Source organism: Chlorocebus sabaeus, chromosome 17 (genome assembly GCF_047675955.1).
Source record: "Chlorocebus sabaeus isolate Y175 chromosome 17, mChlSab1.0.hap1, whole genome shotgun sequence".
Taxonomy (NCBI): domain Eukaryota; kingdom Metazoa; phylum Chordata; class Mammalia; order Primates; family Cercopithecidae; genus Chlorocebus; species Chlorocebus sabaeus.
In genome coordinates this window covers 59,046,733-59,064,409 of record NC_132920.1, presented here as the reverse complement: position 1 = coordinate 59,064,409, position 17,677 = coordinate 59,046,733, and the positions used below count along the sequence as shown (strand labels likewise).

General features: G+C 34.4%; 1 protein-coding gene across 2 annotated transcripts in view; it reads left to right on the top strand.

Moving 5' to 3' along the window:
- Positions 1–17,677, top strand: part of COL21A1 (collagen type XXI alpha 1 chain) — a 197,604-nt gene that overhangs the window by 160,021 nt on the left and 19,906 nt on the right. For both annotated transcript variants that reach the window (XM_073006080.1, XM_073006079.1), the window contains one exon: positions 16,567–16,611. In XM_073006080.1, coding sequence (XP_072862181.1) covers positions 16,567–16,611 — 45 coding nt within the window. The remainder of the gene's footprint in view (positions 1–16,566; positions 16,612–17,677) is intronic.

The window sequence follows — 17,677 nt, the reverse complement described above, 5'->3', positions numbered from 1 at the left end:
TGTTAGGTTGAAAATTACCCTCCTCCGAATCATCACCTCTTAATCCCCGAAATCTGTAAATATTACCTTATTTGAAAAAAAGGTCTTCTGTAGATATGAATGAGTATCTTGTCACAGGAAGATTATCTTGGTTTATCCCAGTGGACCCTAAATGTCACGCTAGTGTCCTTGTAAGACAGAAGCAGAGGAAAATTTCACACAGAGAAGAGGAGGGAGTAATGAGACCATGGTGACTAAGATTGGAGTGATGTATCCACAAGCCAAAGAATGCTGGCACCAACCAAAAATTGAGAGAGGCAAGTAATGGAATCTTCCCTTGAGTTTCTGGAGGACACACAGCCCTGAAAAGACTTTGCCTTCAGACTTCTGCATTCCAGAACCTGGAGGGAATAAAATTCTGTTGTGTAAACCAAGTTTGTGGTAATTTGTTACAGTAGCTATTGGAAACTAGTACACTAGACTTTTCATTTAGTCTAATTCTTAATCATTTTATGTAATGAACCTATATAAAAATGTATGTGAGTACATATTGGTGTATATTGCAAACTGTTGGTAGCATATGTGTTGATCAAAAATATTTGGGCTTTCAGCAAGTCAATAAACAAGTTGGTTTCAATGAGAATTTGAAAGCAAGACTCTCCAGTCAATATTTTCTGTACTATCAATTTTGTTAAATTCTCATGTATTTTTAAAAATTTAATTTGTCTAATTTCTCATTTTCCTACATTTTTCTTTGTTGTATCAGTAACTTTTAGCCTGTATTTCTTCTCTGTATTATCGTATTGTAAATTTGAAACAATTAAATGGATGATATTTAATGTGCTATATATAATAGTTAAAAAATATATAAATATGTATGCATAAAAAAGGATCTGCATGGATACAAATCATATGGTTTAATTATGTTTCAATTACTTTGCTTATTTTTCCCCAGATGGGTTTTTGATGTCTGTTATGTTGCATTTTTCTTGCCATTATTTTATTTTCTCCCATGAGCATATATTGTTTTTGTACTATAACAAAAATTGAGGCCTAGATTTTGAGTGCTTTTTAGTGTTTTTTTTCTTTTAAAAGATGCCAACTTTGCTAGACTACATTTTAGTTTTTATTCTAAGACTAAAGGACAAGATGGTTTCAAAGAATCCTTAATGTTTTGGAAATTTCTTTTCCTAACTTAATATTTTGGAATTTTCTTTTCCGAAAATCACTCTGATTTTATCTTGGACAGCTAGGTGGATGGTGAGGACAGAGCAATATGAGGGCAACAGTAGACTAAATTTACTAGTAGTTGAAAAAACAGTAACAGAAAATATTCATTTTCAATTGAATTCACTTTTAGACCCAAGTTATCATGTTGACCGGTTAGTCTTCTTTGACCAATTCTTGCCAACCAAGTTACCTACAGAATTGTTTCCACTGCTGCTTTGTCATAGCTATTTTTGTCCTGGTGCTCAATCCTGATGGCATGTTGTTTTTGATGTTAACGTTTTTATCAGGCAATCTAAATCATTTGCTTTCTAGTTCTCTGCTCACCGGCCAGCCCCACTGTGTACAGGGAGCCTTATGGCTCACAGTGAAAATTTGTAGGCAGGGACTGGGTTCTGCTGTGAGCTGAGATCCCTGGAGCTCCATGAAAAGGAGAAAAAGAATGCCATGTTTCCTGGATCTATGGAGGTGAGCGCATGTTTCTTAATGAAGGATGGCCTCAGCAGTTTTATTTTGGAAATGTTTGTTGTCTCATTTTTCCAGGAATAAAGACATGGGGATCACTGTAGTGTGGTTGAAACACTGGCTCATAGAGGCTTTTATTGTTTCCTTTCCTCATGCCTTTCAAATTCTTGCTTAACCACATGTTATGCTTGTCTTTATGATGTAATGTTTACTGATGAGCCAGTCCAAGTTACCATGTACTTAAGAGACAAGCAGATCTTTTGTTTAATCATCTTTTCTGTACTGTGATTATTTGGCATATCAGTTTTATGCATGTACACAGAAGACATGCATAAACTTATTGGGGAATATTAATGATTAATTGCTGTGATAATTTCCCACGTGGAATTACCAATCTACTTTGTGATGCTAGTAAAGTGGAGGTATCTTTATTTGCCTGCTTGATGGTATTTTTTTATTTAGATTGAAAAGAAAGAGGAGAAAAACCTACTAGTTCTATTATTGTTTTTACTTGGTTTGCAATCGTATGGTAAGATGTTTCAGTCTTTTGTACAGATTTGTAATACTTTTTCTCGCCCCTTTTTCAGGCTCCAGGAGTGGCACATACCAAGTATGTGCCGAATAAACCAACTTTAACTTTAAACTCATATATCTGCTGTTACAAATTTCACACAGCAGTTCTTAATGTGAAGGCAAACCACATGTAACAATTTGGATAGTACAATTTGAAAATTCAATTGTATTTATTATTGTAATAATGTAGTTATGTATATAATTATAAAACATTACTATATAAAACACTATTACAATAATATATTGTCATAGTAATTATGCTTTAAAATATGATTGAGGATAACCCTTACAATGCATTTTGAAATAGACTTTATCTAAAATAATGTAAATGCTCAGTTTATCTATAGGATTGACTAAATTTGTAAGCAGTATCTGTAACTGTTTGGTCTTCTACAATATGACATTTGGCAATGTAGTGACTGTGAAAATATTGTGTCATTTATTTTGACCTCACAAAGCAAATGTTGGCTCATTATCTGTACAAGTTAGTTAATAAAGTCCCACCAGGTTTAATCACAGATCTGTTTTGTTCTTTCCTATTATAAATGACATAAATATCATTGACATAGTAAAACTGGACTACCATCAAACAACAACATAAAGTAACATTGTTGATTTTAAATTTAGAAGCTCTGTGTCTATGGCACTGATCATTTTTTTGTGTTTTTCTAAGAAATCTTTTTTTTTTTGTTTTTTTGACAGAGTCTCACTCTGTTGCCAGGCTGGAGTGCAGTGGAGCGATCTCAGCTTACTGCAACCCCTGCCTCCTGGGTTCAAGCGATTCTCCTGCCTTAGCCTTCTGAGTAGCTGGGACTACAGGCACATGCCACCACACCCAGCTAATTTTTGTATTTTTAGTAGAGACGGGGTTTCACCATGTTGACCAGGATGGTCTCGATCTCTTGACCTCGTAATCCGCCCTCCTCAGCCTCCCAAAGTGCTGGGATTACAGGCATGAGCCACTGTGCCCGGCAAGAAGTCTTTTAAATTATTGTTATTGTAAGAACCACCGATAAGTATTAAAGTATTTTATTTGATTTTTTCCACTTTTCTATCCATCTCTTTATAATTTGAAAGAGGCTTTATTGAGCCCTGAAATTTCAAGAGGAATAAATGCAATTGCAAATATGAGATGATGTATGATTAATTCTTAGGATGGATAACATATCCTCTAAGTAAATAGAATCTCATTGTTGCTTATGTAGGCTCAGTAGTCTTACTGGTATGGGGACTGATTAAATTGATCTCTGATTTGAAGAGAATGGGTGAAGGGAAACTTACCATGTATACAGGATATCAAGTCTAGATTTTATGGGTTGATATCATGTAAACAGACTTTGACTATAACAATATGGATTTGAACTGTGTGGGTCCACTTATCTGTGCTTTTTTTTTTTTTTTTTTTTTTTTTTTTTTTTTTGAGACGGAGTCTTGCTCTGCATCCCGGGCTGGACTGCAGTGGCCGGATCTCAGCTCACTGCAAGCTCCGCCTCCTGGGTTTACGCCATTCTCCTGCCTCAGCCTCCGGAGTAGCTGGGACTACAGGCGCCCGCCACCTCGCCCGGCTAGTTTTTTGTATTTTTAGTAGAGACGGGGTTTCACCGTGTTAGCCAGGATGGTTTCGATCTCCTGACCTCGTGATCCGCCCGTCTCGGCCTCCCAAAGTGCTGGGATTACAGGCTTGAGCCACCGCGCCCGGCCATCTGTGCTTTTTTTCAATACATATAGTGAAAATTTTTTTGGAGAGTTTTGACAATTTTAAAAACTTGTGGATGAACCATGTCACATAGAAATATTTTTTAAAGTAAAAAGTTATGCCACAAGTGTAAAAAATATATATAGATATTACTCTGTATTATTTACTATAATGAAAATTTCACAACTTACATACACAAACATTTACAGAGCATACATAGTGCCATTTGCAGTTGAGATAAATGTAAACCAATGTAAAGATGTAATATTAAATCATAATTGCCTAAAATTAACTGTAGTGCATATTGTATTACTGTAATAATTTCATAGCCACCTCCTGTTGCTATTGTGGTGAGCTCAACTGTTGCAGGTATCAGCTTAAAATGCCATGTGATGCTAATCATCTCTACGGGAGCAGTTTATCTTTCAAATAAATTGTGTTTTACAGTAGAAAGTGATCTCAGCCGGGTGTGGTGGCTTATGCCTGTAATCCCAGCATTTTGGGAGTTCAAGGTGGGCGGACCACTTGACCAAGCCCAGGAGTTTGAGACTAGCCTGGTAGCATGGCAAAACCCCATCTCTACAAAACATACAAAAAATTAGCCAGATGTGGTAATGTGTGTGTGCCTAGTCCCAGCTACTCGGGAGGCTGAGGTGGGAGGGATCACCTGAGCTTGGGAGGTCGAGGCCCCATTGAGCAGAGATCACATCATTGTGCTCCAGCCTGGGTGATAGAGTGAGACTCTGTCTCAAAGAAAAAGATCTCTCGTGGTTTTGCATATTTTTCATTGTTTAGTGTAGCACTGTAAACTTTGAATAACATTATGAAAAAATAGTACATAGAAAGTACCACTAGTGATTCTGGAAGTGCTCCCAAAAAGCAGAAAAAAAGTTGTGACATTTTAAGAAAAGGTTTTGGCCGGGCGCAGTGGCTCACGCCTGTAATCCCAGCACTTTGGGAGGCCGAGGTGGGCGGATCACAAGGTCAGGAGATCGAGACCATGGTGAAACCCCGTCTCTACTAAAAATAGAAAAAATTAGCCGGGCGCAGTGGCGGGCGCCTGTAGTCCCAGCTACTCGGGAGGCTGAGGCAGGAGAATGGTGTGAACCCGGGAGGCGGAGCTTGCAGTGAGCCGAGATTGCGCCACTGCACTCCAGCCTGGGCAACAGAGCGAGACTCCGTCTCAAAAAAAAAAAAAAAAAAAAAAAAAAAAAAAAGAAAAGGTTTTATTGCTTGATATGTACCATAGATTGAGGTCTGCTGCTGCTATTGCCCACCATGTTGAGATAATACAGTGTAAGGACCATTGTTAAAAAAAAAAAAAGAAAAGGAAATTTGTGAAACTGTTGCTGCAGCAATGCCGGCAGGTACGAAAACCTTGCACTTTTTGCAAAATTCCTTTTTGTCTCATATTGAAAATTCAGCTTTTACATGAATGCAGGATCGCTATAAGAAATGCATACTAACAGACACAAATATGATTTTTAAAAAGCAAAATTATTTTTCCTTTTGAGATGGAGTCTCGATCTGTTTCCCAGGCTGGAGTGCAGTGGCTCAATCTCAGCTCACTGCAACCTCCGCCTCCCGGGTTCAAGCAATTCTCCTGCCTCAGCCTCCTGAGTGGCTGAGATTATAGGCATGTGCCACCATGCCTGGCTAATTTTTGTATTTTTAGTAGAGACGGGGTTTCACCATGTTGGCCAGGCTGGTCTTGAAGTCCTGACCTCAGGTGCTCCACCCACTTTGGCCTCCCAAAGTGCTAGGATTACAGGTGTGAGCCACCGTGCCCGGCCTAAAAAGCAAAATTATTCTATGACAAATTAAAGCAAAACAAAGATGAAGAATCCAAAAGCTGGAGAATTTAATGTCAGCAAAGGATGGTTTGATAATTTTAAAAACAGATTCGGCTTAAAAATTGTCAAACACAGGAGAAGCAGCTTCTGCCAACAAAGCAGCACCACAAGCATTTCCAGATGCCACCAAGAATCTCATTGAGGAGAAATGGATATCTTCCTGAACAGATTTTTAATGCAGATAGACTTGTCCTATTCTGGAAGAAAGAAATGCCACAAAAGACACTTATTAGGAAGGGAAACAAACCCCAGGATTTAAGTCAGGAAAGGACAGGCTAACTTTACTGTTTTGTACAAATGCAGTTGGGTTTATAATCAGGACTTCCTTTATCTATAGAGCTGTTAACTCCCAAGCCTTGAAGGGGAACTATAAACACCAGCTGGTAGTCTTTTGGTTGTATAGCAAGAAAGCCTGGATGAGAGAATGCTTTTTCTGGATTGGTTCCATCAATGCTTTGTCCCTGAAATCAGGAAGTAAGTTGCTAGTAAGGGACTGCATTTTAAAGTTCTTTTGATATTAGACAATGCCTCCAGCCACCCAGAACCCCATGAGTTCAACACTGAAGACATCTGAATGGTCTACTTGCCCCCTAGGACAATGTATCTAATTCAGCCTCTAGACTGTATCATAAGGAGGACTTTTAAAGCTCATTACACATGGTACTGTATGGAAAGGTTGTCCATGCTATAGAAGAGAACCCCAGCAGAGAGAATGTCATGAAAGTCTGGAATTACACCACTAAAAATGCTATCATTGTTATAGAAAAAGCCACGAAGCCTGAAACATAAAATTCTGCTTGAGAAAACTGTGTCTAAATGTTGTACATGATCTTATGACACAACCAATCAGGGAAATCACAAAAGAGACTGTGGATACGGCAAAACAAAACAAAAAAGGTGAAGGGACAAGGGTCCCAAAATATGGATCGTGGAGAGATTCCAGAGGTGACAGACATCAAATCAGAGGAATTAACAGAAGACAACTTGATGGTGATAAGTGCCTCCAAACCAGTGCTAGACTATAGGAAGAAGATGGAGAAGAAGCAGTGCCAGAAAACAAATTGACATTAGACAAGCTGGCGGAATGGTTCGGATTATTCAAGACTGCTTTTGACTTTTTTTATGGCATGGACACTTCTATGATATGGATACTGACACTGAAGCAAATGGTGGAAGAAGGATTGGTGCCTTATAGAAACGTTTTTAGATAAATGAAAAGCAAAAAGCCAGGCAGAAATTACAGTGTGCTTTCACAAAATTACACCCAGCGTGCTGGCCTTTCCTGCTTCCAGTTTTACCTCTTCCACATCTGTCTCTGTCAACCCCGAGACAGCAAGACCAACCCCTCCTCTTCTTCCTCCTTAGCCTACTTAACATGAAGATGATAAGGGTGAAGACCTTTATGACGATCCACTTCCACTTAATGAATAGTAGATATATTTTCTCTTCTGTATTATCTTAATAACATTTGCTTTTCTCTAGTTTATTGTAATAATATAGTACACAATACATATAACATGCAAAATATGTGTTAATTGACTATATTATTGGTAATGCTTTCAGCCAAAACTAGGCTATTAGTAGTTACATTTTGGAGGAGTCAAAATTTAACCGTGGATTTTCCACTGTGCAACGGTTTGACACCACTCACCCTGTGTAGTTCAAGGGTCAACTGTATATAAAAATTGTGTGGTGGGTTAAAACTCCTAAAATCCATTAAAGATAAGCAAATGTAATCGTGACAGGCAGAGTGTTAAGATTTTGTTCAAGGGTTATAGATTGGTGGAAAAATAATCTATATGTAATGGTTTTTAAGCAGAGAGGCATAAAATGGATCATTTTAAAATTTAATTGGTAATCAAATTTAAAACCCCTGATTGATCCAAGCTTAACACCTATAATACAGATAGTTTTCAAGAGTCTCATTTATACATAAATATATAAGTGTCATTTATATATAAATATATAAATAATTTAAATATTTTTATATGTAATATATAGTAGACTATATAAGTGAGACTATGTAAATTGAAGTCTTGAAAATTATCTGCATTATGAATATAAATATATATACAAATGATACTCTCTTGAAAATGATCTGTATATTTATCTCTTGAAAAAATATGTAAAGAACACTATTTCTCAAGCTCTGATCCACAGAGTACCTCATAATTACCGGAAATGCCTATTAAAATTCAGTTTTCTGGGGGCCATTTTGCTCCTAATGAATCAAAATTTGGGGCCAAAGCCCAGGAAACTACATTTTTAATGGCAACTGCATGTGAGTCTGATGTAAAATTTAATAACTACTGATATTATATCAGTTCAAGGGTCAACTGTACATAAAAACTGATAGACTTTGAGACAGGTAGATCAAAAAGAGGACTATGAACGTGGTAGGAAGACAGAAGTTACCTACTGGAGGAGAACAATTAGTTTTAATGATATTGGTACAAGAAAGTAATTCTGACATTTTAATTTTTTTAGACCATACATGCTTTAATATGTATTTCTCTGGTTAAATAAGTTTTTATATTGTCATAAATGATAATATGAAATTATGTTTCCAAATGGGTTCAGTTTCCTTTGCTTATTTAAAATATTTTGTGTTTTATTTATTGACAAAAATAACAAAAACAAATCTATTTTGTAAAACAAAAACACATCTGTATGCAATTGAAGAGGACTAAACTTGCGTATATGAAAGAGAGGTAAATCCTCACAAAGATAGAAATTAGATAATTTAAATTTATGAGTTTTATTATACTTTGAATTTTAATGAAATTTTTGGGTTATTAATTTTTCCAGATTTAAGAAATTTTATGTAATAGTCAAAAATAAAATCTACAATTATAAACCTAATATATTATCATTTTTTGTTTTAGAAAAGTTCTATGACTGTGGAAAAATGGGGGAAATGCTGCCTGGGAAAGCCAATTTTGCCAAATGTCGAATTCCTAGCTCTTCTGTGAAAGAAAGTGCTCCTTAAACACAGCATTATCCTTCCCTGAGCAACATGAATGCCTGTGTCCAACACAGTGTACTGAGCAATATGTGAAAATTATCTGCAAGAATAACCTCCCAAGGCATGAAAACTTAGCAAATGCGTTACACAGGGAGGTCACAGCAGGGAGGTGTATTAAGATCCCCCCAGCCTTGATTTCTGAGTCTGCAGTATAATTCTTTCCGGTTGTTCTAGTTCTCTTACCAAATGATAGCCATAACCTTTAATATCTTTACTTTTTTATTTTGAAAGACCAATGTTTAACAGTAATTTATTGAATGATTTAAATGTGAGGAAAAAAACTCTTAGACATGTTTTGAGAATTTTTTAAGATAAGAAATTTGTATGGGCCAACTTTTCATTTGTTTGTTATTATGCATTGTATATTTGTTTATAATGTTTTAGTTGTATCTAATCCTTTTATTCATTATTTATCACTTCTTACATATATTTATTTACTTAGTTTATCTTAAGTACTCAAAAAGTATAGAAGTTGTGTTGTAAATTTGAGTATGCTTTCACTTACCCAAATTCCATTCCCATTCCCAGCAGTAACAGTTGTTACTCATTTAATGAGATTATGTTTGGTCTTTTTCTTTGCAAATACAAATACATAAGAGCATACACAATTTTTTTAAACAACAAATTGGATCCACTGAAACTTTTATTTAACTTTATAATATGAACATTTACCATATAAGGTTATAAGACAGAATATAAAATCTCTCTCACTTCATTTATAGCATAGCTATAAATCAATCTAATCTCTCTTATTAATGTTATATATATATATATGTATTTTTCTGCCTACTTAGGCAATATTTTCCCTGAGGGGTATACCCCTTTAAGTGTGACTACTGGTTTAAAATATAGACTATGGTTTATTCCTGAATTTAAGTAGAAATGTCTAATGTTTTACCAAGTCTGATGTTTAAAATGGGTTTCTGATTGATTCAGACTTTGGTTTCAAATATTAGTTCTATTCCTAGATTATTGGGAGTTTTCACAAATATTGCATGATAAATTTTTAATAATGAATTTTTGATATATTTTGAGATGTTTTTGTGTGTTTTTCTTCTAAATTGTTAATGTGGGAATGTCATTAGTATAGTATATTATACAGATATATTTATTTATATTAGACATTTCTTGCATGCTGAGACAAACCCTACTTAGCCATGCTCTACTTTTGTTCTGACACACTGCTATGTTTATCTTAGTAGCCTTATAGTAAGTCCATTTGCATTTATTTTAACAAATTACATCAGCTTGTAGATTTCTTTTTTAGGTATTATTATTGACAATATTAGTGACTTCATAATTTGAATTTAGATGATCATCCTTTTAATGCCTTGGAGGAATTTAAATTTCATAGAAACTATCTGGTCCTTAGATATTAGATAATATTTCTATGGTAGACAAAATATGACAACTCCCTCCTCTCCCCGAAGATAGCCATATTTGAATCCCTGGAAACTGATACTTTCCACAGCAAAGGGATTTTGCATATGTGATTAAAGTTAATGACCTTGAGATGGAAATTTTATTCCAGATTATCTAAGGAGGCCCAATCTAATTATGAGTAATTGAAAGTGGAAAAATACAGAACAGGAATGGGGCAAAAAGATGTGACTAGAGAAGGAACTGACCCATTTGAAGATAGAGAAAATGAAGGATAGGTTCCTTAGGGCTGTAAACCAAGGAATGTAGTCACCCCTGGAAGCTGGAAATGGACCTCAGTTTACAGCCAGTAAGAAAATGGCTACCTTGGTCCTACAGCTGCAAGAAACAGAATTCTCCCATTAACCTGAATGCACAGGAAGCAGATTCTTCCCGAGAGACTCCAGAAAGGAGTGCAGCATTGATGACTCTTGGAATTTAGCCCTGTGAGACCCATGCTGGACTTCTGACCCACAGAACTGCTAAGATAATAAATTCATGTTGTTTTAATGCACTAAATATGTGGTAATTGGTTATGGATCAATAGAAAACAAATTTAAATTTTTTACTTTAATCAATGCTTATTTGTCTATTAATTTTTTGATTATTTTTATAAGAAAATGAGATTTACATTATATAAACATAAAATTCACAATGGGCTGTATTATGCAATAACTAGTATAGAGATTTAGATGGAATAGCATACATATTTCAAAAATATGAAGTTATAAATAAGAGATATAGAAGATATTAGATTAGATACAATTTTAAATACCTAGTTATTTTTATCATATAAATTAACTAAGTTTAAAAATTCACTTACTAGTGTGTTTTCTTTATCAAACTAATTTCATTTTTTATTTGGTGGGGATGGTTAATGGTGCTTTAAAATATCTTGGTATGATTACCTCTATTATATATAAAATTTCAAAAAAATAGAATTTTCATGTTTCTCTTGAAAAGATTTAACTTCTATTTTAACTTCGATTCAGCACCAAGTTAAAGTTTTTAAAGTTAAATGGGGTCTTTGAAAAATTCACTTTTAGTTTTTTCCTTAATGAGAAATTGACCATAATTTGTTTAGAGTTATGTAGTAACAAAAAAAATGTACCCAAAAAATGTGGTAGGTACTTTTCAGGCTTTCAGAGGATCAGAGCCCATTTTAGAACAACTCTAGTATTATTTTGGAACTTTCTCTTTCAAAATGAAATTAATTTTAAGGTTTACATATGTCTATACATACATGCTTGTTTGTTTGTTTTTTAACACATCCATGTATTTCATATGCATTTCACTTACTGATATAAAGGGGCAGGTGGTTTTTCTGGACCTTTTGGGCTCTGGTGGCTACATGACTTCCCCCCACGTGACAGGGGTACCAGATCTCTTAATCCTTTCTCTTCCTTTCCAGATAGTCTTCCTCCTTGTCTGAGTTTTCAAGTTTGTTATTTGCTAAGAATTTGTCATTTTTGTCTTGTCCTGGAAAAGCATGCTTTTGCAACAGTAACATTGTTCAGACTATTTTATTGGTTTATAAAAATGTAGAAATGCCTTTAGGTGTGGAAAAGAAATGCCAATTACTGGAGTAGCCTTGAAAATGGCCTTCAAATGACTTTTCCTTCCTATGATATCTTTGTTCTCTTTTTTTGTAGCCTATAAGGTGAAACTCGTGACACTTTCTGCTTTATTATAAACATGAGTAGCCTATAATCATTGGCTAAAGTATTTTCTACTTAAATTGTTTATCTTTGGGTAACTTGGGTCCAGTCCCAAGTGGGCCATTGTCTACAGGCCAGGGTGAATAAGTTCATCCAACATTCTTAGATTTTTTTTTTTCCCTTGAAGATTAATGACAGCATAATGTGGGAATAGAAAATTGGTCATTTCCTTATCAAGGGTTTATTGCAAGTAGTTGTATATTGGTTTCTTTTAGGTCTGGCAACTGCGATTGTAAGTTACTTCTCCCTATAGTTTAACCTTACCACAGAATAATCTGTTGTAAATCATTCATAATGGCCTGTCAGTTACTGTGGAAAAAATAAAATTGAAAAACATTGCAGGGTTCAACTATATATAAATATAAATATATTTAATACTCTTGGTCATCTTTTTTCTGAACAGTGATGAATTATTTATAATATTTAAAAAACAAAAGTCATGATAGTACTATTCTGTAATCAAGATCAACCAAACATGAAAAGGAAAGGTACCGAATAGTGGGGGCAATGCTGACTTGTTGGCGCCCCCGAGTGGGGAACTTTAGATTGGTGGCATCATCCTACATATAATGGACATTTTTGGAAATGAAAGTAGGGAAAGGCAAGGTAGAAAGGCAAAAAGAAAAAGCCTCACAATGGAGAAAGAGGATAAAACTTAGAGACGTGGAAAAAAATTGACTTCAAGTATTTCACAACTTTCAAAGGTCAGGGAGGAGCTGTGAAGAGACAGTTATAAAAATTTATTCAATATTATGCCAGCACTGAGCTAAATATTTGTGAAAGCTAATTGATAGAATGTACCAACTCTATGAGATAGGTTTTATTATTTTTCCCACAAAGAAAACTGGGATTCAGAGATTTTACAGTTTAAATAACTGGCCTGCAGTGGATCCGGACATGGGCTGGCTGACTCCAGCATCTATTTTTTTAGCTGCTTCATATGACTTCTACTATGCTCTTTATTGATAACCATATTGGAATATTTTTAGTTAATGAGAATGATACTTTCAACATGTGAATTTTTCCTTCATTGAATCTTTAAGAATGAGTAAATCACTTCTTGATATAATGAAGAAAACATGTAATACACTTCTGATATTTTGATAACTGGATGATATTAAATAGCTCTACCATTGTGTAGAAAGGTAGATAATTTGATATAAAAATACCATTAATAGTTTAGATCTTTTTAAGTGAATTGAAAATATTGCATTACTTAAAAGCAAATTTGATCTAAGATGGTCCAATTTCATAGATAAGTGAATACATTCATTACATATGGGGAGTATAATGTGATATGTCATCTTTTCTAAGTAATATTGTCATAGACACCCTCCCTTCATTACAAAGTATTCTCTAGGAAATAGAAGTCAAACCCTTTATTCTAAAGTATGTATTTCTATTCTTAACAACTTTTTTGTTGTACAGCAGTGGTTTAAATGGTTACAGAGAAGCTTCTAGAACATTTTTTATGTCAACATTCTTTAACCACAACATTATGCAGGATTTTCTGGTTGACTTTCTGCTCTTCCTCAAACCCAAACTGAAATCACAGAAGTAGAGGAAATATGTCCACTTACTCTTACTTGTTTCTGTCTTTACTTGGACATTGTCACTGTTGCCTGAACCCAAAACCACAGCGAAATAGAAAATAGTCTCCTTGGAAACACATTTGTTCTATAAAATAATTGTCACTAAATACTTTGCGATCAACAAACTGTTAACTTTCAAATGCTTTTGGATAATATTACTGCTAATGTAAAATTAGCAAAGTTTAGTCAATTTCAATGCACATATTGGGAGCCCAGGAAAATATTACCTTGGAGAATTTTATTAACTAACATAGCTCTGAATGATTTCAGTTTCCCTGGTTAACCTCACCCTCAATAAGCTGGTATTCTATGCATGCTTGTGGTATTATATTAGTTTTGCCAAGAATTCCTTAGCTAAATCAGGCCTACATTTTGTTTTTGATATCGTATAGTTTTTATATTTTTTGTTGGTATTTGTAAAAGAAGTAATAATAATTAGCATAATTGGACATAGAAGATCTATTAGGACTTCATGGATATACATATCTATGAAACATATGTAAATTTTTGGCCAGTTTGAGAGGATGAACAAAAAGAAAAGGACTATTTTTTTTATAATCTGGAACCTCCCCAAAATAATCTTAATATCAGATATATTGAAATAATGTAAGATTTGTGGCTATGTTCTTCTACAGACCAAGTTCAGTATTAGAATGTCTCAGGAAAAAAGGGTGTTGGCCGGGCGCGGTGGCTCACGCCTGTACTCCCAGCACTTTGGGAGGCCGAGGCGGGCGGATCACGAGGTCAGGAGATCAAGACCATCCTGGCGAACACGATGAAACCCCGTCTCTACTAAAAATATAAAAAAATTAGCCAGGCGTGGTGGCGGGCGCCTGTAGTCCCAGCTTCTAGGGAGGCTGAGGCAGGAAAATGGCGTGAACCCGGGAGGCGGCGGAGCTTGCAGTGAGCCCAGATCGCACCACTGCACTCCAGCCTGGGTGACAGAGCGAGACTCCGTCTCAAAAAAAACAAAAACAAAACTAAAGAAAACAAGGGTGTCAAATCAACTCCAGGGAGTAAACAGTGGGGAAATGGACTCTCAAGGACTTTGAGAAGGTGGAAGCCAAGGTGCTATTCATGGAAGTATAACTGTTTTCTCCAGGGAAAGGATGTAAACTTGCTAACACTGGGATTGTCTTCAGGATATCTGTAACTAATTCTGCTAACATCACAGACTGTGTAAGGGCACAGAGACTTGAATAGGGATGAAAACTTTAAATGATAAAAGACTAGTAAGAAATTCAGCTTCTCAGGTCTGACATTGTCATTGGTAATCTCATGTGGCCGTTAGGAATTCTCGGGGCCAACGTTTTTACATTGACAGAACTGTACCAGTTTTCCAGCATAGAACAATGTATAGCCACCTTGCTTCTGAGAATAATTTACACACATGTCTTAGTTAAATTCAGAACTTGATCTCAACTTCTAGTGAATTTTCATATGTGTGTGGGTATTTAAATGGGAGGAAGTCACAGAGTGGTTTCACACCAAATTATGGTTCATTGAAATGTAGGCTCTTATTTTGAATAATGTTTATCTTAATTGATTGCATTGAGAATATGCATTTTCTGCCTAAGAAGATACAATTCATTTTATATTCGTAACTCAGTGACTTTATTTTTACTTTATGTTTTAGAGTGCTTGTTAGGTGTACTGTGATCGTGTTTTATATTGTTACTTTAAGGTATTTTTTATTGTTTTCATATTATTCTCTACTTATGCTTATAAAGTCTTGTCTTTTCAACTAGATTGAGTCCCTTGTTGATAGTCATTGCTCACATACCACTTTTGTTCCCTGCAAAGAGTATAGTGAAGTGGCAAACTGAATTGAGCTGAATAGAATCAAACTGAATTCCAATGTATGATTTAAGTTCAGATTTTAAAACTAGAACTATGTGCTTATGTCTTGCCCTGTAATTGTGATTAGCACATTGATCAATAAAGGTTGTATTTATAAACTCCAGGTGTGAAAATAAATATAATGGCAGATTCTGCCTGTAATAGAAGAAGACACTTGATCTCATTGGCAATGACAACTCTAGCACCTGCTGTGATTTACTGAAGAGTACTGCTTTCCTTTGGAAGGCCTGCTAGTGCAGAGGGTTTTCAAAGTCATATAGATGTGACCCAATTTCCTTGTCTTTCAGTTTCAATACATATATATATAAATATAAATGTTGTTAACAATTTCAGCTAAAATTTCACCAAAATAGGTGCTAAGAAAATGGAATAAAAAGCAAAAATTGATTAGTACAATCAGTGTTTTGCATGATAAATGATCATTTTGGGTAAATGCATCAAAAGGCAGAAAATAGAACTGTTCTGCAAGTAATGAATATGCTAAATTTATTCTTAACTTGATAGAATTAACATTAATTTTTTCTGAATGTTGCTAGAGACATGTGCATATGGGTTCACCCATGTGAAAGAGTGACTTGTACTTCTTTATGTCTCTTCACAAACTGTGGTCTTCATATTCTTCATGATTGCATCAGTAAGGGAGTTATTAAGAGAAAAGATTGCCATTTTTTATATGAATATTTAGGTTCTTGGGTATTTCAAGGCTCAGGTTGGAGGAAATCATTTAGTTAAATTAATTTTTAACTAAGGTGGTGAGACTGAAGGCTTGTGGAAAGGAACTGTTGCGCTAAATCAGAGCTTATATCATTTAACAGATTTTCTTGCATGATTCATTACAAGTAATACAAGAATATGTTCAAATGAAGCATCGTTTTAATTTTATCACTCGTGTTGGGGTGCAAGAACTGAGATTAATTTCCTCATAGTTTCTTTTTCAAAAAACCTTTATTTAAAGCTCTAAATATCAGTAGTAGTCATATAATACTATATCTCATAAATTGTCTTTTCCATATTAGATTATAAATAGCAATATTATAATATGTATACATTTGAAAATATGTGTTATTTACCAGTTAAAATTCCAGTTGTGACTGGTTCTTCTTTAATGATAAAGTCTTCAATTTTTTATAAGTCAAAAATCTATTTTATTTGCTTTTAGGGAATCCCAGGATTTCCTGGAAACCGAGGATTAATGGGCCAAAAGGTCAGTATTCATGAGAGTTAGCTTTGGGCCTGGATCTCTTCATTTAATGCATTGTTGTCTATGATAAAATACATTTTTACATTTGTGGTAACAGTTAATTTTTCAAATATTATATAATTTTTGAAGCTGTTGTTCTGGCTTTACAAATTTGTATATATTGTTTTGTGGTTGTTTTATTTAGATAATTTTAATTTAGATTTACATTATATGCTTCCTCCTTTACTTTGCTACTTTTCAACTTTGTTCTCTAAGATAATCATGGTATAATTTCCTTCTTTATAGTTAATTTACCTACTTATGTTTTTGAATGTCTTTTTAGTATATGTATCTTGGTAAATAAGCTTTCAGTTTTTGTTTAATTACAAACTTATTTATTTTGCTCTTGTTTTGAAGGACAATTTTGTAGACTATACAACTCAAGGTTGACAATTATTTTCTCTTAGTAAATTGAAGATTTTCTTCTATGGTTTTTTGGCTTTCATTGTTAACTGTGAAAAATCTGCTGTCATTCTAATTATCATTCTTTTGTAAGTGATCTGTCTCTTCCTTTTGGAACCTTTTAAGGTATTTTATTTGTTTTTAGTGTTCTTCAAATTCACTACAATATATTTTGATATGGATATCTCTTTATTCATCTTGCTGGGACTTCAGTTTGCTTCCTGGCTCTGTGGAATTATTTCCAGTAGTTCTGGAAAGAATCAGCCATTATCTCCATATAACCTCTGCTCCATTCTCTGTTTCTGGAATTCTGTTTAGACATTTTTTTTATTTCTTCTAATTGTATACTCCACATCTCTTTTTAGCATTACCTACTATATTTCCATATTTTTGGTTGTCATACATTCTGGTTAAATGTTTTAGATATGCCTTATAGTTTACTTTTTCTTTCTTTATTGTGTCTAATCTGTTAGAATGATCAATTGATTTTTTAAAAAATTGTAAACACTTATAATTTTCACTTTTAGAGTTTATAAGTTTTTTAAACACAACTTTTTGTTCTTGAAGTCTCTTGTTATGTTTTCAGTACTAATAGTCATTCATGATTCTGTTTTTTTAATTAAAAAAA